This window comes from Ochotona princeps, chromosome 23 (genome assembly GCF_030435755.1).
Source record: "Ochotona princeps isolate mOchPri1 chromosome 23, mOchPri1.hap1, whole genome shotgun sequence".
NCBI classification, from domain to species: Eukaryota; Metazoa; Chordata; class Mammalia; order Lagomorpha; family Ochotonidae; genus Ochotona; species Ochotona princeps.
The window spans coordinates 34,097,093-34,119,975 of NC_080854.1; the positions used below are offsets into that span (position 1 = coordinate 34,097,093).

General features: G+C 41.2%; 1 protein-coding gene across 3 annotated transcripts in view; it reads left to right on the forward strand.

Annotated features, from left to right (window-relative positions):
* Window positions 1-22,883, forward strand: part of CTNND2 (catenin delta 2) — a 702,327-nt gene that overhangs the window by 366,461 nt on the left and 312,983 nt on the right. For all 3 annotated transcript variants that reach the window (XM_058680080.1, XM_058680081.1, XM_058680082.1), the window contains 3 exons: window positions 2,657-2,691; window positions 3,054-3,170; window positions 17,770-17,942. In XM_058680080.1, coding sequence (XP_058536063.1) covers window positions 2,657-2,691; window positions 3,054-3,170; window positions 17,770-17,942 — 325 coding nt within the window. The remainder of the gene's footprint in view (window positions 1-2,656; window positions 2,692-3,053; window positions 3,171-17,769; window positions 17,943-22,883) is intronic.

Consider the following 22,883-nt stretch of genomic DNA (forward strand, 5'->3'; position numbering starts at 1 on the left):
TCTGAATTGGTCAGTGTGCAGTTTATTCTGCGCAAATAGCCCTTCGCTGTCAGTTTCAGCACAGTGCTTGCTTTCTTGCTGTATTCTGTTTTCTGTGGGTTGACTCATGTCTGCATCCCACATGGCTGTTCGGGGAGCCATCACAACACGGGGCCGGAGGGAGAGCATGGGCTCATACTTTCGTGGGAAGTAGTGCTTTCCATCGCCTCTCATGGGTTTTCACTGGACAACTTGGTCTTTGGTGTGCCTGGAGGGAGGAGAGAGGAGAACTTGGGTGAATCCTGGGATTGGCTTTCGTTGGCTCCCCCTTCTGCTTTCGATGGTAGGTGACTTAATTCCTCGTCAGATGTTTGATTATATATCAAAAAGTTTGAACTTTGCAGTAAGACGGAAGAGTTTAAATATCTGCTTAGTTCCTTTTTAGTCCCTTGCATGGTCAAGTAGGGATCATCACTGAGTTTGTTTTTTCCATCTATTAAAAAATGCAGATTTATAGTTGTTCTGGATTAGCAAGGCCGTGGCATATAGTCAGGGCTTATTCAATGGCTGATCCGGTAAAGGAACATAGCAGGATAGAGATGGAAGGAAATCCTGAGACATGTAACATTAGAACTCTATTGCATCAGGAAAACACTTATCCGTACCTGGGTCTGTCATAACCAGTGAACACAATTGGTCTGACACAACAGAAATTTGGAGAGCAGAAGTTCAATGTCAAGGTGTCAGCAGGCCATGATCTCCACGAAGGCTCCGGAGGGAGGGGGTTGTTTTCATGACCTCCCTGGTGTCGGATTGCTTCAGGCACACTCCTCAGCTTGCACCTGAATCCCTGAAGTCTCAGCCTGCACCTTCCCACTGCCTTCTCCAAGCTGTGCATCTCTTGTTTTATATAAGAATATTTATCTTTGAACTTAAGATCCAGCTAGAAAATCCAGGTTGATTTATCTGAAGAACATTCATCTGATTACAACTTCTGAAACACTTTTTTCAAAGAAGTTAACATTCAGATTTCAGGGTTTTACTGTGGACATGAAATCACCATTTCAACCCAAGGCAATTAGGCAAGTATTTCAGATCCATGGGATGTAATACTTCAAATAGTGTACAACCTTGAGCTTTAAAATACAGAAGAAAGTTAGATTGATGCTGTAAATCCTTAATGATCATTGATAAAAAATAGTAACCGATTTTTAAAAAACAGGAAATACATAAGGATTGCCAGAGAAGCTTATTTTGTGAGGTAGATTCCCAGCCTAATCCATGATCTTTCACATCCTGTGGTGTTCTGGTGCCTCATATACACGTTTAGGAAGCGTGGTGGGTGATCCTAACTCAAGCAAGCATTTGGAGTTACCTAGAATTGACATTCCTGCGTTCTTAACCAGCTTTTACAAATGGCCAATGGAACTGGTTTTCAAACACTTGAATTCTGGTAGTCACATCCTTGAAAAATAATGACTAATGTCGCTCTTAAATGATTAAAATAATCAGAATATCTGTGGTCTTGACTCACCATGGAGGTTCTTGAATTTTATGATGAATCTGCTTTGTACTAAATACCTAAGTCAATTTGTCCTGCAAATTCTAAAATCTTACAATGCTATTGCAACATTATATTTGTATTGTAAGGGTTAAATTTTGTGTCTGGAAATACCTTAAAATAATGTCACCTCTTTTTGATAGAAGAAAGAGTTGCATTGGGCTGAATTTATAATGTTACCATTTCATGTATCAATTCTGTCAATAGCTCTCATCATCGCATAAAACCATTTTCCAGTGGGTGGGTTTGGATCGACCCAAGAGCAAGGCATGCCGTAAGAGGTGTCTGTCTCTTAAGGGACTACTTTTGTATTCATTTACATCAATCATGGCTTTTCTGAACATTGATTTCTACCAGAATTCCCTTTCTTCCCCTTGTAAATGTATTCAGAAGCTACCTCTAAGGGACAGATTAAAGATCCAAAATCCACTTACTGTTGAGAAACTGATGAGCTATTCATAGAAGCTGCTTGATCAGAGTAAAAGAGCTACTGAAATAAGTACAAAAATCATTCTCAAAATGATGGCTGTCAATGACTGGCCTCTAGATTTGTCACCAACTATTGGTATATAAAAAGGAGCATACAGGCAGGGGTCGCACACGAAGTGAATTAGTTGTCCATGCTTAAGTGTTATATGTATTTATATATTCCCTGCATAATGAATCTTACATCTGCTCTGTGCCATGTGTGATTATCATGTATAGGAACAAACCTTTCGGTCTAGATCATCCCATAAGTGATCATTTTGTTTCTAATGTCAGCTGATGCTAAAATAATTGAATTTTTCAATTCAGACTTATACATTAAGGAAAATTGGAGAAAGACTGCATATAGATAGAAGCTATTGTAAGGGAAAAGTTGAATGGGTTGGATTTTGTGAACAATGAGACGATATCCTGAAAATTACAGAAGAGTGTCCATTTATACCACAGGAACACCACTGGATCAAGTGGTTGTTCAGTAGGATTATATCCCAGTGGGGGCTGTTTCTCCGTGAGGAATTACAGAAAGTGCTGGGTAGCCAGCCTTACTACTCTAATGTGCTTTTCTGTCTTATCATGTAGGATCCTATGTTTTCTAATCAACATTATATCTGTGTATTCTCTTTTTTACAGTTCAGCAGAAGAGCAGTTTCATTGGCAATCACAAGGTAAAGTAGAGCTTCTTGATGAACACTTGCTCTTCCACATGTATCTCCTGATGACTGCTCAGGAAAAGACTTATCACAGTGAATGGGAAAAAAATGACACAGGGTGAGGGTCAAATGATGCTGATCAGAGAGCTCATAATTTCTGGAGAGTGAGTTCTTGAGTAACTTCACATGCAAGGACACATGGCTGTAATGACCTGGCTTTAATGCTTGGTTGTGAAACGTCCCCATGTGATATCTAATAAAAACTTCACAGACTTAATATATTTAGTTAGAATAATTTTGATTGCTAAATGATAATCCAAAGCTTTAAAGTTACCAAGTCATGAATTTGTTTGTTAATTTAAAATATTTTATTGCAGATGGCCAAAAGGACATCGAAGATGAACTTACAACAGGTCTTGAGCTGGTGGACTCCTGTATTAGATCCTTGCAGGAGTCAGGAATTTTGGACCCACAGGATTATTCGACAAGTGAAAGTGAGTTCAATGGCTGTGACACATACAGATGGTTAAAATATTCTGCCAATATAATCAGTGTCTCGTGTCATGTTTAATTAGGGCTTCAGGATATTTTTAACTTGCTTTGTTCCTTTCACTCCACTTTTACTCTCTTCTCTTCTTACCTTACCCGATCACTCAGATTAGATGATGAACTCTCCTAAGAAAGTAGTTAATATCTTGACATATTGGTGTTTCTCACCAATTTTCTGATACTTTTTCCTGCATCAAGGCCAGTGTAATTTACAAGTGTATCATATGTCTGTTCAGTCAACATGATACTTGCTTTCAAACGATGTGCAAGGGCCAGCATTGTGGTGTGGCAGGTTAAACCGTGGCCTGCAATGCCTACATCCCATTCATATTTTCTCCTCAGGATCATTAAATATGTTTCTCTTGTAGAGGCAATTGTAGCTGCAATGATTATAGTATTTGAAACAAATGTAGAGAAAGAATGGTATGTCTGGCAAAAAAAGGGGGCGTAATCAGATAGCTCATCTTTTGTTACTAGCAGAGTAACATGATTGATAAATTCAGGAGAAAGGGCAACCTATAACAAATGGAAGATACAGAAAAAGAATGAGAGTATAATGAGGCAGAAACAATTACTGCAGAGGGGTAAGTCAAGAATGTCATTTTTAACTACAGTAACACACTGAATTTTCCACTACAAAGAATAGACATCAAAATTTGTAGTAGGGCCTGCTACAATGGCTCAATTGGCTAATCTTCTCCCTTCAGTTACTGGGGTCCGTTATGGGTGCCAGTTCAGGTACTGGCTGCTCCACTTCCATTCAGCTCCCTGCTTTTGGCCTGGGAAAGCAGTGGAGATTGGTCAAAGCCTTGGGACCCTGCACCCACGTGGGAGACCCAGAAAACCTCCTGGTTCCTGGCTTCAGATTAGCTCAGCTCAGGCCATTGTAGCAATGTGGGGAGTGAACCAGAGGGTGGAAGATTTTTCTCTGTCTCTCCTCCTCTCTGTAAAATTTCCATTTCAGTGAAAGTAAATAGTTCTTTAAAAATTGTAGTAAAGACAGAATGGACATTCTAGAGCCTATGGAACTGTATCACGGAATAATAAAAATTTTTAAATTGCTATGTAATGTTTTATAGAGATACTTCTGATGAAATAAAAGTTGGAATTAGATGAAGTAGTGCCAGCAGATACGATTTATTCAGGGTAGAATTAGATGAATTACATGAGATCAAGTATAATTTTGTATAGCAGCACTAATCAGGGTCAACTCACAATCGAAATAAATGAATGTATATACACTAAATACCAAAAAACCTGAATGTTATGACTAAAATTAAAAATAAGAGAAATTGGTGAAACATATTATTGCACATACTTCAATGGCCATTACTCCAACAGGATACTAGGAGAAGCAACCACAAACCATTAAGGTAAAAAGTAACAAATGAAGATATTAAATGAATTTTGAGCTTTTCTATATTGAGAGATAATTGTACAATTGTTCTGTGTATCTAGGGAAAACTTACAGAAATTGATTTGATACTGGCAGATAAGGACAAACATCACATTCTTCTATAGCAATCCACCAAAATTAAAAACAAACTGGCAAAAAATGTGGTTGTATTAAATCTAAGCAGTATACTCTAGTCATCTACTGAATAAATGGATGCAAAACAAAACATAAATGAAGCAAAAAAGAAGAAGCATTCTATGATTAAAACTATGTTCAGGGCCTGGAGCAATAGCCTAGTGGATAAATATTCTCCGTGCAAGCACTGTGATGCCACATCTGCACTGGTTCATGTCCAGGCTGATCCACTTCCCATCCAGCTCCCTGCTTGTGGCCTGGGAAAGCAGTCCAGGATGATCCAAAGCCTTGGGACCTGCACCTGTGGGAGACCTGGAGGAGGTTCCTGGCTCCTGGCTTTGGATCAGCTCAGCTCTAGCCACTGGGGCCACTTGGGAAGTGAACCAGCAGATGGAAGATCTTTCTCTCTGTCTCTCCTCTCTCTCTAAATTTGTCTTTCAAATAAATACATAAACAAATAAATCAGTTTTTTTAAGTGTATTGAAAGGAAATCTATTTTAAAAGGGTTCAAAAATAAAGGATTGTTGAATTTATTTTTGAGAAATCTTGAAAGAACCTAAATAAATAAAAAGAATCTAAGAAGGTGGAAATAATACACCAATGAAAGAGAAGTTGTTTTGAATTAAAATAATTCAAGAGATAACCAAATGGTGGAGGAGATGAATACATAAAATTAGCAGGAGGGACATTTTTTTTCCTATAGGATAAATGAAATTTATATTCAAAAGTCAACAGCAAATAGTAACGTTTATTATAGGAAAAATTAAATACTCCAGTGAAATTTTTCCACGTGTTTGATATCTGCTAAATTTTCATTCACTTTATTTTATTACATGCTGAATTACCTTTTTGAAGATGCCTTGGATTCTAGTTGATTATTATTTTTGGAAGCTCCTGCACCTGGTTTCAAGAAAAGGAAAGAAACAAAACATCAAAGGCAATCAGAATTCCACCCCTAAATTTTATGCCAAAGAACTCTGTACCCTCAAAGAGTTACTTCAAGATAATTTAATTAGGGGACATATAGAAAGGAATGCAGGAAATTAAAGGAACGAGCAGTGTATGTTGTGGTACAAAGAGGACAGCACCCTACAAGAAGAGATCATTACCACCCTGAGACCTGCAGGAAAATTGAGGAACCCCCGAATGAATTCAGCACAGAGTCAGGGAAAATGTCCCCTCTCTCCCTCCATCCTGGACCACCTGTTGGCCAAAGCCAACCAGAAGACAAAGGGGGGTGGTGGGGAGGTAGGTAGAGACTGTTCTGGACAGCAGAGAACAACCACCCCAGCAGCCTATGAATTATAGAACCATGTACTGCAGGCATGTCCTCAGTGTGGAAGCGGAGCAGATGTGTAGCGGCTCTTTGACACATTTCACCTTATTATGGAAAGCCCCTTGTGGCTATCCAGTCAGTAGACTCATCAGCTAGAATAGCCATGAAGTAGCCCCTGCTAAATTGGACCTGGCCCCCTGCCTTTGAGAACCGGCCTCTTAATCCTAACTCAAAAGGGATTAAAATAACGTTAAAATCAATCTAAATTCAGTCTGAAAAATGAGTAATATAAAGCAGTCTCAGCCACTCATTTGCTGTGGTTAGAGCTGTTCCTGTTTATGCTTCCGAGGGTTCAGTGAAACAAAATTTCAATTCGGATAACTGTATCTTCTTGATCTTACAGCAACCAGCAATTGCTCTGCTGTTGTATCTGCACTTTGTGTAGTCCATGCTTCCTTGAAGATACAAACTAAGAAAAAAACAAGTCTATTTTGGACTACCATCAACAAACAGACCAAGTAGGATATGCAAAGGACAGCTTAGGAAAAAATGGCTTATCTGTTTAAGCAGAAACTATTAATGTGTTGAAGTATGATATTTTGAATTAGTGATTATAGCATATTAAAAAATCAATATTCTGCTATATTGTCAGAAAAATGTATCATTGAGTAGGAAGAAAATCTTAGGGTCTCATGTAGACTGAATACTGTATTAAAGAAGCATGTCTTCTTATTCTGAGTTTTCAAATTGAAACATATTTAAATATCAGGAGCCAAGTGTGTGTATTAGCATTCTGAGCAGGCGGAATCCAAATAGAATAATCATATGTAGTATTAGTCACTGTGGATTTACAGGGCATCATTTCATTGAGTGACTATGAATATACTTAATTCACAGGAGAATCTTTGGCAGATCAGGTAATTAAAATGCTCTAAAATGTAATTCCATATATTTTTATGCCACAACAATAATAATAAAGGTGAGAGACATCATTTTGGAGTGATCTTGTAATTTCTGGTAAACATGGCATGCAAGGAGGCAGAAATAGTCTAAGGTAAAGTTTTCATAAAAATACTAATCAGAATGCTAAATACATTAACTTCATTGACTTAAAATGTAAATGTTTTGGCTGATAAAAAGAGTTCATTTGTTTGTATTGTTTTCTGTTGTGGTAGTAGCCAGGTCCTTGAACCCTGCAAAGTGGCAAGGCGCCTGAAAGAAGCAGAGTCCTACGTTCAGGCCGACCCCTGCATCACCCGACATCTGACCAGGGCCTGTGACTGCCCTTGTGGGAGCCCACTTCTTGAAACTGTACCCATTTAAGTGAGCTGAGCTCATCTCAGATTTCTCATTGTCGGTGCAATTGCTTCCTCCTTGGCTGTTGGGTCCAAGCTCTTGAAAGCCAGACCATCTGCTTCCAGCCTGTGGTGGTGGTCAGGTTGGAAGTGCTTGCATGCCACGTGCATCTCCTGGATTTTGTTCTAAGTTCACATAAATCACTTTTCTCACGATGGCTGGTGTGCGGGGCCAGCACAAGGAATGGGGGCAGGAATAGGCCGTGTGAGCCGAGGCCTAGGGAAGAGAGAAGCAGGATCCCAGGGAGAAGCAATGCTCTAGAAAGCTGTGATCATCTTCCCTTCCAACTAGGGTCCCTGCCCGTGGACGAGCTCATGTCCAGTTCCCTTTTCTTAAAGCCCACTGAGGTTTCTCATATAATGTAAATGTCGGAGAGGCAGTTTGTATCTCTCATAGTGGTCACCTGATGAGAGGGGCACCCATGAATGGAAAGGAGGAGGAGGTAAGGTATAATGTAGGGAAAGCTCTTACCATTCCCTTAGCCAGAGAAAGTGTCAGATTTCTTATTAAGCATACTATCTTTGCCTGGACTATTAGTGCCTTCTGAGATTAAGCAAAGTGGGGAGCCTGGCGAGAAATTCCTGATTTTGAATTGATGCCCAGAATACACATACTAGAAGTAAAGTAGAGCTAGTTCAAGTGTGCATGGTATCACAGGAGTGAGAAGCAGCAACAGCCCCAAAGCCTCTGAGAAAGCTATAGAATAAGCAGAGTTTCCCCCAGGAGACAGTGGGCGGGGTGGGGAGGAGTGGCTTCAGGAAATGCCTCAAGCGATGTCCCCCTACTTTGAAAACACTAATACAGTCATGGCCAAATAACTGGTCACATCAACAGCAAGCAGTGCAATCAACTCTTACTGATCTGGCTTTTCATTATATCACTGTGGGCCTGGGTAGGTGATGCCATCATTACTTTTGTGGAATGTTCATAATCAGCATTTCTTTGCAGTCAGTGCCAGGGAACCTGTGCCCCATGGCATTTGCATTCTAATAAGAGGCTGGACCTAGAGTAATGTCACATGGTAGGAATATAGAGGATGAGTAAATTCATGCATAAATAGCTTTAAAAATATCTATTTCATGGATGCAACAGGATGTCTCAGTGGCTAAATCCTCGTCCTTCTGAGATCACAAACGGGTGCTGGTTCATGGCCCTGCTGCTCCGCTTCCCATCCAGCTCCCCGTTTGTGGCCTGGGAAAGCAGTCGAGGACGGCCCAAAGCCTTGGGACCCTGCACCCGCGTGGGAGACCTGGAAGAAGCTCCTGGCTCTTGGCTTCGGACCAGCTAAGCTCTGGCCACTGTGGCCATTTGGGGAGTGAACCAGCAGACAGAAGGTCTTTCTGTATGTCCTTCGGTTTGTGTAATGTCTGTCTTTCCAAATAAATAAATGAATAAATAAATTTTAGGAGAGATTTCATTAAAATTCATGTTAGAAAAAACGTGATGCATGGATTTCCAGAAAATTTTTTGCACCAAAATAAGCTTATTTTTAATTCCATTTTGCCATGAACTTTGAAGAACACTTGTCGAGCATAATTCCCCAAAGTGGGCTTGGGAATGCTGGCGTGTCCCTGAGGGCCTTGCAGGAGACTCTCACTCTCAAAGTGTCTTCACAGTAGCGTTGAGAGCCATCTGCCTTTCCTGCCTTTTCTCTCATAAATGTCCCCAGGAGAATTTTCCAGAAAACATGTGACAGGTGATAGCATTGTTGCTGTGATGGCTCAGGGACAAACGCTGAGCATTCTTCTGTTGGAAACATTTCCAAGAGATAATATTTTGTATGGCCTGTGTCAATGAGAACTTTTGAAGGCCTCCAGGATTTTTCAGACCATAAAAGAGGATGATGAGGCCAGAGAGTTGAAGAATCACTAGAAGAGGGCGTTTGATCAGAGGCCTGAACGAAGTGTGCATGCGCAGGCAGTATAGATCTGGGACAGAGCTGTGATTTGGGGCAACTCAACAGTTTGTTGTTGTTTTATTGTTGTTGTTATTTATGATTAATTTATTTGAACATCAGAGTTAGAAAGAGGGGAGTGGGTAAACAGAGATGTGTTAACTCAAGTCCTAGAGGGACAAACTGTTCAGAACTAGACCAGACCAAAGCCAGGAGCTGATCTGTGTCTCCCAAGTAGATGTTAGAAACCCGGACACTTGGGCCATATTCCACTGCTTTTTGTACACCACTGACAGGGAGCTGGATCTGAAGTGGAACAGCCAAGGCTCAAATCAGCATCCTTGCAGGTTGCTGTCATCACAGGCGGCAGCTTCACCCACTACATCACAAGGATAGTCCCTACAGTTTACTTATTTATTTATCTTAAACTTATGTATTTTTATTTGAAAGGCAGATTTATAGAGAGAAGGAGTGACAGAGAGAGATCTTCCGTCCCCTGGGTCACTCCCCTCATGGCTACAGCAGCCAAAAGCTGAGCCAATCTGAAGCCAGGAAGCAGGAGCCAGGAGCTTCTTCTGGGTCTCCAAAGTGGGCACAGGGTCCCAAGCACTTGGACCATCCTCCGTTGCTTTCCTAGGCCAAAAGCAGAGATCTGGATGGGAAGTGGAGTAACCTGTGCATTAATTGGCACTCATATGGGGTGCTGGTGCTAGCAGGTGGAGGATTAGCATGTTGAATCAGAGCCCCAGACTCTACAATTTATGCTTCAAATCAGTTTAATCTCATAGATAAACTTAAACCTTTTCTGAATTGAGATATTAAGCTTTGTTTTCTTCAAAATTGATGTATATTAATCTTATATTTCTTTTCATGGTTTTTAAGAGAAATGTGAATTTGTCTTCCTCACACTGTGAATTTATAAAGACATAAATATACCTTTCTTGTGTTTGTGCAGTATTAATTTTAATGATAAATCTTCCAAGCTTTATAAAGAAATAATTTAAAACTCATAAATTATAGAAATATCATTCTGTGGTAGTAGCCGACACCATCGTATGCACAGTAAAATTCTTTAGTTAAGCACTTGAAATTTATTTGCTATAAATGTCATCTGTCACATTGTCTTCCATCGTATACAGATGTAGGGACTGAGTTTTTACATAGTATGAATGCTTTGCCTACCTTGGATTTCTCCACCAACAGTAGTAAAATGTGAGAAAGCTTATTAGTTAGGCCAAAGAAATCTGTTGAATCTAAAGTCAGTTTAGAAATGAAACAATTGCTTTAATATTTCTGGCTCCTTTCACGTTCTGATTCTTACATAAAGGGTTACACGTGGAAGGCAACTAACCAGATACAAAAGATAACCTACAGACAGAAACTGGGAGTGGAAGTTAAAGCCAGCGGTGTCTGCAGCACCGTCCTGCCAGCGTCAACGCAGCCTTCCTCACATTGCAGCCCGCTGGCTTCGTCCCTTGGCCAGGAGTCCTCTTTCAGGGGAGGTGGAAGCTGGAACTCCCCAAGAAATGACTGAAGTTACTGCTGAAGAGAAACAGCCAGTGACCATCACCGGCTGCCTTGTGTTTATTTGTAGGTTCACAAGAGCTTCCAGAAACTTCTGCTATTCATGACATTGATCAGTAGGGTCTTAATCAGTATTTCTGTCCTACAGTTAATTTACAGTTAGATATGACTAATATGTTCAGAATCGATCTTGGTCAGTTCAGTGAACTTGGAAATATTCAAACATTTTCTTATTCATTTTGTAATTTATAATGGCCCTTTTGTATATGATTTGCATCACCTATCTCGTTTAGTATAGACAAGTGCTCTCAACCAACTTTTTTCTTTCTTTTGAATGTTGTTCTTAGAATTCTCTCACTTAAGTAAAACATTTATTAACCTTGACATTGTTCCTAACCTTCCACCACATTTCCATTCCCTGCCACTTGCAGATATGTGTATGTCTGTGCGATTGTTTTCCATGAGCTAAATAAAAATGTCTTCAAATAATATTTAAGGATAAATTTAGCAGGGCCTGGCACAGTAGCCTAGTGGCTAAAGTCGTCACCTTGCATGTGCAGGGATACATATGGGCACCAGTTTGTATCCTGGCTGCTGCGTTTCCCATCCAGCTCCCTGTTTGTGGCCTGGCAAAGCAGTTGAGGATGGCCCAAAGCCTTGGCACCCTGCACCTGCATGGGAGATCCAGAGGAAGCTCCTGGTTCCTGGCTTTGGATTGGCTCAGTTCTGGCCATCGTCACCACTTGGGGAATGAATCAGTGGATGGAAGATTTTCCTCTCCATCTCCCCTCCTCTCTGTATCTGACTTTGCAATAAATAAAATATTCATATAATTCATACAAAAAGAATAAATTTATCCTGAGAGTCAGTGTGTTTGGCTATCATGGTTTTTGGCAAGCATCCGTGTAAACTGAGCTGCCACGCCAAGTTGTGCAATCCTGAAGTGTCCATCTCAATTTGTATGAGTATTATTCCTTTGATTAACCTGCAGTAAGAGTTTCACTAAGCGTTCCTTGAGTTCCTCTAAGACTCAAGCTTTCTTGCCTTTCATGCATTCTAATTAATGGCCAAATAATCCTTTGGGATTAGATGTGTAAATGCTACCCCATGGAGACCTTCTCTCGTTCTTGTGACTTTGGCTTCAATACCAGTGGCCTTGACATTTGCACCTCTGTGTTAGAACTTGATTTGCAAATAATCAAAATCAGACCTTGGAGATTATTTCACACCCAGAAAGATTAAGTTTGCCAGCTTTGATAAGAGCCAATATTAAAATCAAATCAGCTTCACTTTCTAACAACTCTATGTAAAATTTCACCATCTCCTTCCTCTCTGAAAAATTAAGCCCAGCCTTCCCCAGGTACTGAATGCTCCAACACACACACTCCTGCCAAATCTTCTCTTGGGAACCTGACAGGATGGGAGTACCGTATTTTTCCATCCTTATCTGTTTAATACTTGCTGAAGTAGATGTCCAGCTAAGCAGACCCATCACCTTATGATAAGTAGACACTGAAGATGTCTCAATGAGTTTCCATTAAAGTAATTACTTATGAAATATTTGTTTTATTTATTTGAAAGGCAGTGTAACACAGAGAGGGGAAGAGACAGAGAAAGAGAGACACAGAAGGAAGCAAGACCTTAACAGCCACTGATTCGCCTTCCCAGATGGCCACAAAGGCTGGGATTGGGCAAAACCAAAGCAAGGTGCGTAGGAGGCAGGTACTTGGACCATTCCCTGCCACTTTCCAAAGTACGATAGAACCTTTAGGACAGAATGCCTGCACAGAGTGTTCCTGTGGAGATGTCAACATGTCCAGTGGGGGCTTTATCCATTGTGCCACAACTCTGGCCTCCAAATAATTATTTATTATGAACCTTTCTCTCTATCCCTAATGCTGCCCCTACCTGGCTTAATTTCTACAGATTTGTGTCTTCTGCAGTGTGAGGGGTTCCTGGTCTCTGGCCTCTCCCTTTAAACAGAGCATCCTGTTGCCATCCCATGAAAAGCCCAGAATCATCACTTTCACCTTTCTCTGCTCTTCCCCAAGAACCGGCTGCTGTGAAACACTGTGTATGTTTCTCTGTCAGTTAAAATCTCTCCAACTGTGATCTGTGATGTGTTAAGGTACCATCCTGGGGTAGGACTAATTTTCCCTTAAAAATCAAGGCGGGCTGCAAAAAAGAGATAATATTTAAATAGCTCCTAAAATATGAGAATGAGTTTGAGCTTGAAAAAGAAAGGAGCTTTAGGCCACAAGAGAACATCAGTGCCTTACGATTTAAATGTATCACCTTTCAGCTTGGACACTAGGTACGTGGCTTTTGTTATGCTGCTTCTTTAGTTTTTCGTTTCAAGCAGGCCATTTCAATGAGCCAAGCCTTGCCTGACTCCTTTGCACATGAAAGCTCATATGATGTTGGAAGAAAATATTGAGTGATGTATGGAGTAGTACCTAGAATCAAGGTGTCTCAGGACAAGGAAAGTCAGGCAAGATATATTATTATCAGACCACATGATGACATCAATTAGATTGTGAGATAATAATGACATGACATCCAGATAATTGTTTATATTATCTGGACATTATCTCATTAGATGCTGAATTTGTAGAGATGGAGTTACTTGAAGGCACAGTTAAGAGGGCACTGTGACACCAGCCTGCTGTGCTTACCTCGTGTGCCCCATCCACTGCATCAACTCGGGCAGATGGAGGTGTCCCACAGTCCCATCAGGGGCGATTGTAGTACCCTCCTCAGTGATCTGTGGCTAAAATCAGTGGGGTAACAGGACAGGACTTGAGAAACTTGTTAAACTTAAAATATGGATGTGCATTTTCATGTTAACTAACAGTTCCTGGAAGCGGGGATGGAAGAATTTAAATTTCATCACCATATTACCAAGCATATGATACCTTTAGATAGTTTAATCTCCCCACATCTGTGCCCATATTTCTAAGACTACTGAAAGAGATATGAAGTTTTCTTTACAGGTTGCCCTGTGGCCTCTGATCAGTTCATCTATTTGAAAACATACTGACATGCTGGTGTTGTACTAAAGGTTTTTTGTTTCATAAATTAGCAGGACTAACTTCATACTTCCTTGCAATTTCTCTCCTCTCTCTAATCCTGGGTGGTGAACTTTGATGAGGCCAAGGACAGAAGACTTTCTTGAGCATTATCAAGTTACCAGAAAAGTTTCATTTCCTCTTATAAGCCTATGGGGCTGAGCCATTTGCAGCAGAGCCATGGACTCGGTTTTGAGGATGCTGTTCTAGTGGGAAAGCTCCTCAAGCCATACACACCACCTTTCTGCTTTCTGGAACTGAGATGGACATGGGTTCGCTGCGCACACAGTTGGATCCAAGCCGACATGCCATTACCCTCGTGAAACTTTAGGGTTCAGGCTCTTGCCCTTCCCTCAACTCTTCCTGTCGCTTCACTTCCACCCTACGCCTCAGGTCTGCCATGTCCTCAGGACTGCAGCCTAACTTGAGTAAGACCTAAAGCAAGACTTGATAGGAAGTTGAAATTTCTTTAAAAAAATGGAAATCCGCAAATTACAAATGTTTTTAAAATATTTGGCAGATTTGTATTTTCTACCTCAGTGCTCAGTAATGTTAATAAAACTAATTGAGAGTTAGTTACATGTAAATTTTACTTCCATTAAAAAGTAACCTTGGGGGCCCAGCGGCGTGGCCTAGCAGCTAAAGTCCTCGCCTTGAAAGCCCCGGGATCCCATATGGGCACCAGTTCTAATCCCAGCAGCTCCACTTCCCATCCAGCTCCCTGCTTGTGGCCTGGGAAAGCAGTCAAGGACGGCCCAAAGCCTTGGAACCCTGCACCCACGTGGGAGACCTGGAAGAGGTTCCTGGTTCCCGGCTTCGGATCGGCGCGCACCGGCCCGTTGTGGCTCACTTGGGGAGTGAATCATCGGATGGAAGATCTTCCTCTCTGTCTCTCCTCCTCTCAGTATATCCGGCTTTCCAATAATAATAAATCTTTAAAAAAAAAAAAAAGTAACCTTGGGCCCAACGCAGAGGCTTAGTGGTTAAAGCCCTTGCCTCTCACCAGGATCCCATATGGACCCCGGTTCTAATCCCGGCAGTTCCACTTCCCATCCAGCTCCCTGCTTGTGGTCTGGGAAAGCAGTCGAGGACGGCCCAAAGCCTTGGGACTCTGCCACCATATGGGAGACCCTGAAGAAGCTCCTGGCTCCTGGCTTCAAATTGGCTCAGCTCTGGCCGTTGCGGCCACTTGGGGAATGAGTCATCGGACAGAAGATCTTCCTCACTGTCTATCCTCCTCTCTGAATATACAACTTTGCAATAAAAAATTTTAAAAAAAATCTTAGAAAAATCACCTTTTTCATATTTTCATATACTTGTGATCTCTAAAACTGAAATGAATAAATGCTGTTGTTTTAAAACAGTAAGCAATGGAAGAAATAATTTTAAAAAGCAGAGAGTTTTGGCCACTGTTCTGTTTTGTCCTTGCTGGTGACATGTAAGTGCTGTGATATTGCAAAGCACTGGTATCGTGGCAATTACCTTTGTCACGGCACATTTAGGTTTAAATGCTTGAGACGTAGGAACAAAGTAATGAAATTGAGAATCTGAATTTGTTTCCATTGAATACTGATCGGATATATAACTGGCTTTATAAAACAAACAGATTTGATTATTCCATGACAGCTTTCTCAGGAGCAGATAATTTATATTTTTAATTTAAATTTTTTGGAAAGGGACATTACAGTGTCATCTAAATATTTTGTGCAAAAAGCAGTTGTAGATTTTTGGAGATGTTCTGAACCTACTCAAAATATCTCAACTTACTCAGCTTGCCAAGTGCATACTTAAGAAAGTTCAGCGAAGCCATTCACACAATGTCTTTGAAAAACAGTTAATTAGGACTGTAACTACTTCTCTTTATGGGTGATGCCAAACTGTTAATTTGGAATTTTAAAATTTTAATTTAATATTATTCTACTGACATTTCAAAGATCTGTGTATGCTTGAATCTGATTTCACCTCCATTGCCCTAAAGATGCATTGTCATGGAGAGGAGGCTGGGGCCACTTAAGCATCAATCATCAGGTCCAGGTTGACTATCCAGAAAGAAATAGCCATTGCCAACCTCAGTGGGAGTTGTCCATCATTGGGAAGAATGCTGACCGCTCACCTGAAAAGGTGTTTGCTTTCCACCACCTCTTGGTGTGCTCCAGTAAGCTGCAAACTTCAGAAGGGACAAAGGGTAGAAATACTTGGCTATGTTTTATCACCATCTCCCCAATGCCTCCTCTGTATCTTCCTCCTCCTGGATGCAGTTAGTCCCCATATGCCCTGCCCCAACAGAGTTCCCTCCGTCTCCTTCCAGAGACTCTCAGCTGCCCACGGTGTGGACCTTGGTGTTCAACCTTGGCGGTTTGGTGACTGGCAGCACTGGTCTCAGCAATGTAATCTCAGTAATGGTAGCATGCTCCTGGCATCTAGAACAGCACGCTGTGTGCACCTTCTTGCCAAGACATCTTGACGTTGATTAGGCCTGAAGCACAATCACTGTAGATTGCATATCATTTGTGCAGACCATTGAAAACCTTACCATCCAGTGTATATTGTTTTCTTAGAACTTTTTAAAGTTTGAAGTGAAAGAATTGCAATTGTACTTTTATTATGTCCTTTATGATAAAGATAGGGCTGAATGATGAAGCTCTTATTTCTTTGCATGACTTTTTTTTTGCTAGTTTGTAATCCAAAATGCCAAGTGTTAGTGTAGTTAATTTATTATTCAACATCCAGTGACAAAAAGTATATTCATGTTTTTTTGTTTTGTTTTGCTCCATCACAGACTTGGAATGGGGAGGTTGTAAATAGTCCAGATTATGGGAACAGATGTTATTTAAAAGAGGACATATATTGTACAAAAAATGATCCATCTCATGTTGAATCTTGGGCCTCATTTGAATGTAAAGCCAAGTTTTATTCTTAAAAAAGAGAAAAGGAACTTGAACGCGCTCAATCAGTCATGGTATTGGCTGAAGCCACTGAAGAGGGACTCCAGGGGTGACACCGTGCTTATTCAGTACTCTCCGTATGATTGTCATCCTTGTACAAATGTTTGCCTCAATTACCATTCAGATCTGCACAATGGACACAAGCAAATACATTTCCGTTCTGCTTTTAGTTCTCAAAGGGAATTTTCACTGTGATTGAAGAAAACAAACCTAACAAGAAAATATGCTAACTTTTGGCAAGATTCCCATCTAAATAGAATAATTTAAAAGGACACAATTGCATGGACAAAATGTAATTGAATTCTAACGCCAGGACCTGATTACCATGTCTCCACCATTTGAAGTACCAGCCGCCTTAGCAACTCCGGGTTGAAATGCCGTCTTTTTGTTCTCCTAGTCTGTGTTGCTGCAGTAGCAGAGATTACTATTCATCTGAGATTATAGGAGATCAGGATGAGTTCTACATTGTACAATGAGTTATTAATATTTTAAACACTGTCTACCCTTCCAGCAGTGAGCTATTACATCACTCTTTACACAATAGAATTTGTCACTGATTGGAAGATTTTAAATGTTTCAGCCTCCAAATCATTAAGAGGAAGGAGTATTATGTTAACCACAACTAATGTGTACCAAAAGGTAGAGTTTTAAATTATTTCAAATGTTTCTGATACTGTCTAATCTAAAAATAACCCCTTGATTAACTAATTTGTCTCATGAGGAACGTCTCTATGTAGGTCAGGATGAGATCATTTCAACAATCTACTCTTTTGAGAACTTTTCAACGGCTGGAGTTGAATTATATAGTCATTTTATTTCTCAGAATTGAAAGCATAGATGGCTGGAGTCAATGTGCGTGTGATAATTCTGGGCTACTCTCAATAAATAATACATGTCATTTCTGCTTCGCTGAGACTGTCACTGACTGCTCTAAATGACTTTCAATGCAGGGCCCAGCCTACTCTCCCAGAGTGCACTTCAGCTCAATTCCAAACCTGAAGGGTCTTTCCAGTATCCGGCCAGCTACCATAGCAACCAGACCCTGGCCTTGGGTGACCCGGCCCCTTCGCAGCTCCCAGCCCGCAGCACACAAGCCCGAGCTGCTGGCCAGAGCTTCAGCCAGGTAGGTGCCCTTTGCTGGACGTGGGTTCCTAGTGAACAGACGGAGATCAGGGCTGTGCCCCAGTGTGCTTAGGGGAGGTGCCCTGTAGTGCTGTGAGTGGAGGAAAGCAACTCTAAAATGGGATTATGGAGTAACACTGCGTGACAAACACATTTTCTTTCAGAGCATCTGTGAGTGGCTCACACTGAATCCATCGTCTGTCTGTGTGAATATGTGGATGTGTCTGGTTCCTCTACCTGTGTCTGTAGGTGATATAAACAGGACCTACATTCTGAGTCTGTGAGTGCACCTGGAAAAAAAAAAAGCATTTTTCTCCACAAAAAGCATGTAAATTGCTCATTGAGATTAATCATATGAAGTAACAGTAGAAATGTATAATCAAGTATACAGAAGTATTCTGGAGATAATTGGACTAGTTTAGGAATAGTTACACTTTGCCAAAGCTTATTTTTAAAAGCATCCTTAATTGTTCATTAAGGCATGCGCTTGTTCTTCTAGTTTCACTACACAGATTTATTAACTACAGCTAAAACCAACTCTTGATTAAAGAAAGAAGTAGCTATTAATTGGCCTATTATTTCATCAACAAAGGTATAAATGCACTGCATATGAGTGTGTATCCATGGATTTGTGTGTATATACAGTGTGTAGATATGTGTATAGTTTGGACATATACATTGTGTATAGTGCATATATTGTGTATATAGATAGGTTGAGTATATATAGAATGTGTTTTATGTGTATATACATGTATTATATCATGTATATTGTATGTGCATATGTACAGTGTATGCTTAGATATTTGTGTAGCGTATGTGTGTAACATTTTGGTTGCATAATTTTGACGTGTCAGATATATTTGACCACGTGCTGCCAGAGTTAATATATTGAAACTATCTTGACTTCAGCCGTTTTGAATTTGCTTTCAGTGGCGGCTGGCCCTTTTGATTCCCCCGTGGCGGTTCCCTGGATGAAGGCAGCGATAGCTAGACCACTGTTTCCGAGCGTGCCTGTAGTTTCTTCCTTGATGCATTTCTTGGGCGCATCTCCTGTCAGAGCCCTTCCTTGGCCCAGCACCCAACATCAGCTCCTGTAACCTCAGAGCCTCCTGCTGTCAGGAGTTGCTTGCTCTTTTTCAACCTCCTGTCTTCTGAGTTAAATTCAAAGCTACCTGTAGACAAGGGCACCTTCTGCTTGGCATCATTGGTGCCTAGATGGCCGCATGGCCCCAAGAGCTGTCTGCAGAGAGGCAGGGAGCAGGACGCGTGAGAATGCTCCAGTGCCAGCCCTGAGTGCCAGCCTCTGCTCACGGGTATCACAGTGACGTTACTGAAGAATAAGCCAAAAGTTTTCATTGCATTTCACTTACCAAACTATTCTTCCAGCAACATTTAAAAGCCACAGTGCCTTCATCACTTTTACTTATTTGCAATGCTAAGCTATTAGGATGTGGAAGAAAGGAAGTGGTTAGAACATTCCACTGAGATGCAGGACCTGTCCCTCACCTCACAGTAAAGGTATGCTTAAAAGTTTAATCAGAGGGTGTTGCAGACTTGCAAAGTTATGAATCCAAAGGCATCACAGTTGCGTTTTAAGTCATCATTAGATGTAAATGTTGAGGTATACAACTCAAGTTTGAAGCAAAGGTTGCTTGCCTGGTAGATGCAGAAGAATAACAAGTCTGAATACTCAGTCCAGAAGCTGAAAGGTTCTGATCCGTTTGACTAATAAAATTGAGACCATCCTTGAGCCCTTATTTGCTTAGTTCAGCGGTAGGTATTGGTACCAGGATTTGTTCGGCTGTGTGCTGCAGTGTGACAGACATGTGTTATTGAGTGCACTCCTGGACTTGTGACTTCAGCGTAATGTTTGAGAAATGTTGGACAAGTAAGGCAGCATTTTCCACTCTGTGTTTAGTGTGATGGCCTTGAAAGTCCCATTCCATTGATGTCTCCATTGTTCAGAGCATCGAGTAGTTTTTTAAATTCTGAAAATATTCTTCCCAATATTCTGAGTACTCTGTAAATCTCATTTCTTCAAGGCTGAAATAATTTTAGAATAGCCTCTAGTCAGAAAGTACTACGAGTACAAGGAAAATTCAAATTATGACTAACAGATGCCAAGACAAGTGAGAAGGTCAGCAATCAATCCACACAAAAACATTCCTTCTTTTTGTCTTAAAAAAATGTAGAATGTTAAGGTAAAATAAATGACTTTTCTCCCTGGCTTATAAATTACTGAGGCCTGTTGCTTTAGAGGATATTGTAAATGTTCAAAGATTTTCAGCTCTAGTTTGTCTTATATGATACACGAGAGTGAAGTGATCATCGCCAGGCCCCATGCCGGTGACGTACGCATGTCCCGCCTTGCCCCTCCATGCCAACCCCACAGTGAAACTACAAGTCACAGAAATTGCCAGAAAATGCTTACACTGTGATGATTCCCACTAAAACCTTTAGAAGTCATTTTTTCTTTCTAGGGTGAGTTCATGGGGCTGGGTTGGAGCAGACTCCTGCCTGCCCCTCCACTCTCGCTCAGCGTCTCTGCAGGGTGTGGCGTGTTTTGTAGAAATCTCTCCTCCACGTAGACTCTGCTCATACGTCCTGCATCCCTGCGCATGTCTTGTGGGACATGGAGAACACCTCTCCCTTTTTTCTCCATGCTCTTTGAGGCATCCATATTGTTGACTATTGTTTGTTGATTGTTGTTGAGGTCATGAACCTTTGTACTTGGCAAAGAGAAGCAAAATCACATCATGTGAAGATGTAGGAGGTAAACATAGTGAATAAGCACACAGCATAGTGTATCAAAAGGTGATGGCTTCTGGAATGATACGTAAACAGAGTAGGCCGAGTGAATAAGTACACGGCGTTGTGTATCAAAAGGTGAAGGCTTCTGGAAAGATACGTAAACAGAGTAGGCCGAGTGATACCCCAAGAGCAGGGTGGGTAGGGCAAACGCAAACCTCCTGGAAAAAGATACCTGAAGGAGGAGGGGGTGTTGTTCCTGTCTTGGGGACCAGCAATGCAATGTGCCTGAGTGGAGCACCCTGGCCTGGGACAGAAAAGCTAGGATGCCAGGCTTGCTGGAGTGGGGTCCAGGAGTTTGCAAGGTGATCGAAGGTAGAAGCTGATAGAAGACCAAGCTTCTCTTGGAGTGAGGCAAAGGGGCAGGAGAGAGTTTGTGGCAGAGCAGCAAGGCCTGCTTAGTGTTTTAAAGTCACCATTTTGTTGCATCACATACAAGGTGCAACAGGATAGATTTAGATTGTCCCAGTGCAAGAGGGCTCACCAAATATTCATCAGTTTTCTCCATCAGGAGCCAGATTCCCTATAATTTGATTACAGTGTCTAATGGGTTAGCAGAACATAAAGACAATGCCCTCTTCCAGGTTCTGCCTGCTTCCACCCATGCCTGGTTTCCTAGCGATCCATGAAATATTGAACGTAAGACTTTTGGCAGGAGGAGACATCCTAAAATGTTGGTTTCTCTTCAAATCCAGATATCAACTAGCATTCCCAAACAGTTCATCCCTTAAAGAAACAAAAGATACAAGAAATAGGAAGGTCCCCATCTACAGATAGAACCCTGGCAAAGTAGTGCAGGAGCCTGATTTGAAAACTATGTGCCTGCCTCCCATGGAACTGACTGACGACCGCAGTTGTAATCCCAGGGAAATGGCCTGCTGGCTGCAGGAAATTAACAGCTGTATGCCAATTCTCCACGATAAAACTGAACACTAGAGGATATCCTAGCAAAGCAATCAGCTTACTGAGAAGCAAGGTTGCTATTTCTTTTTGATCTGGTCCGTCTATTTCATGCTGCACTCACTTTTGTATCTTCGAAGTCCTCATTTGTGCTGTATTGTAATTACAAATACAGCATCTGCTCACCTCTGCCAGGGGCTGATGTGCTTGTTGTGTTTGCCACCTTACTGGTGCTTATTGGTGCACGGTCACATCGGGCAGACGTGAAGGACAAAAGATAAGGGAGTTGGGGTGGCTGTGGGAAGACTGCAGAGCAGGCCGCAGAGCACCCCACAATCTGGAGGAGAAGCAGTCTCCCAAGGAACACCTGCTATAATGCATTGTTGAATGGCCAGGGTTGTGGAGACAAGTGGCATGACATCAGTGCAGTGAGCTAATTGAGAAGGACATCATTAGCTAAGACACATAATAGAAGAGTTACCAGTATACACTGAAATCACAAAATTACAGGATTTTTTTTTGAGCATAGAATGTATACGTCATACAGCATTTATAGGAACCATGCTGCCTTACATATCTCCCTTGGCATGTTTATGGAAGCTGGTGGAGTATGTATTTATTTATTTGCATGTGTATGTATGTGCGTGAGTGAACCATGAAGCAATGTTTCATGAAGACAGGTACACTGGATAAGCCATTTACTTTTAAGACAGTTGAAGAAGACCACCTAGGCAACCCCCTGCTCTAGGCTTTGCTTTAACAGCTTGTCCATCCTTTCTTTTCTGCAGTTGAAAATCTAGCTTCAATAATTGAAACTTCTCTCATTTCAGGGAAGATGTGTGTATGTTTTGCTGTACTATTTCCTCTTTGCAAATATTAGGATTATTAAAATTATGCCAAATGAACCTCTTTCTGAAAGAAAGACCTCCTGTAGTGTATTTTTGCAGTGTTTATGTAGGTCTGAGCAAGAGTCACTGATAAGAAGTTCCTCTTTCTGTGTTCTTTAAGATAAATGTAGAAAAGGTACTTAGACCCTTGTTTAGTATTTCCCTTCTCATTTGTGTTCCTCTAGTAGACTACAGAAGAGCTATTTGAAATGTACATTTCAGAAAATGTACTAGTGATGGCCCTAATGAATTTAATTAAGGGGAAGTCCAAGGCCAGGACATGCAGTGTGGCAGGCAGCAGGCATCTGTGGCACCGTGTTGGTAGCAGTGACTAGCTGCCTTAGGAG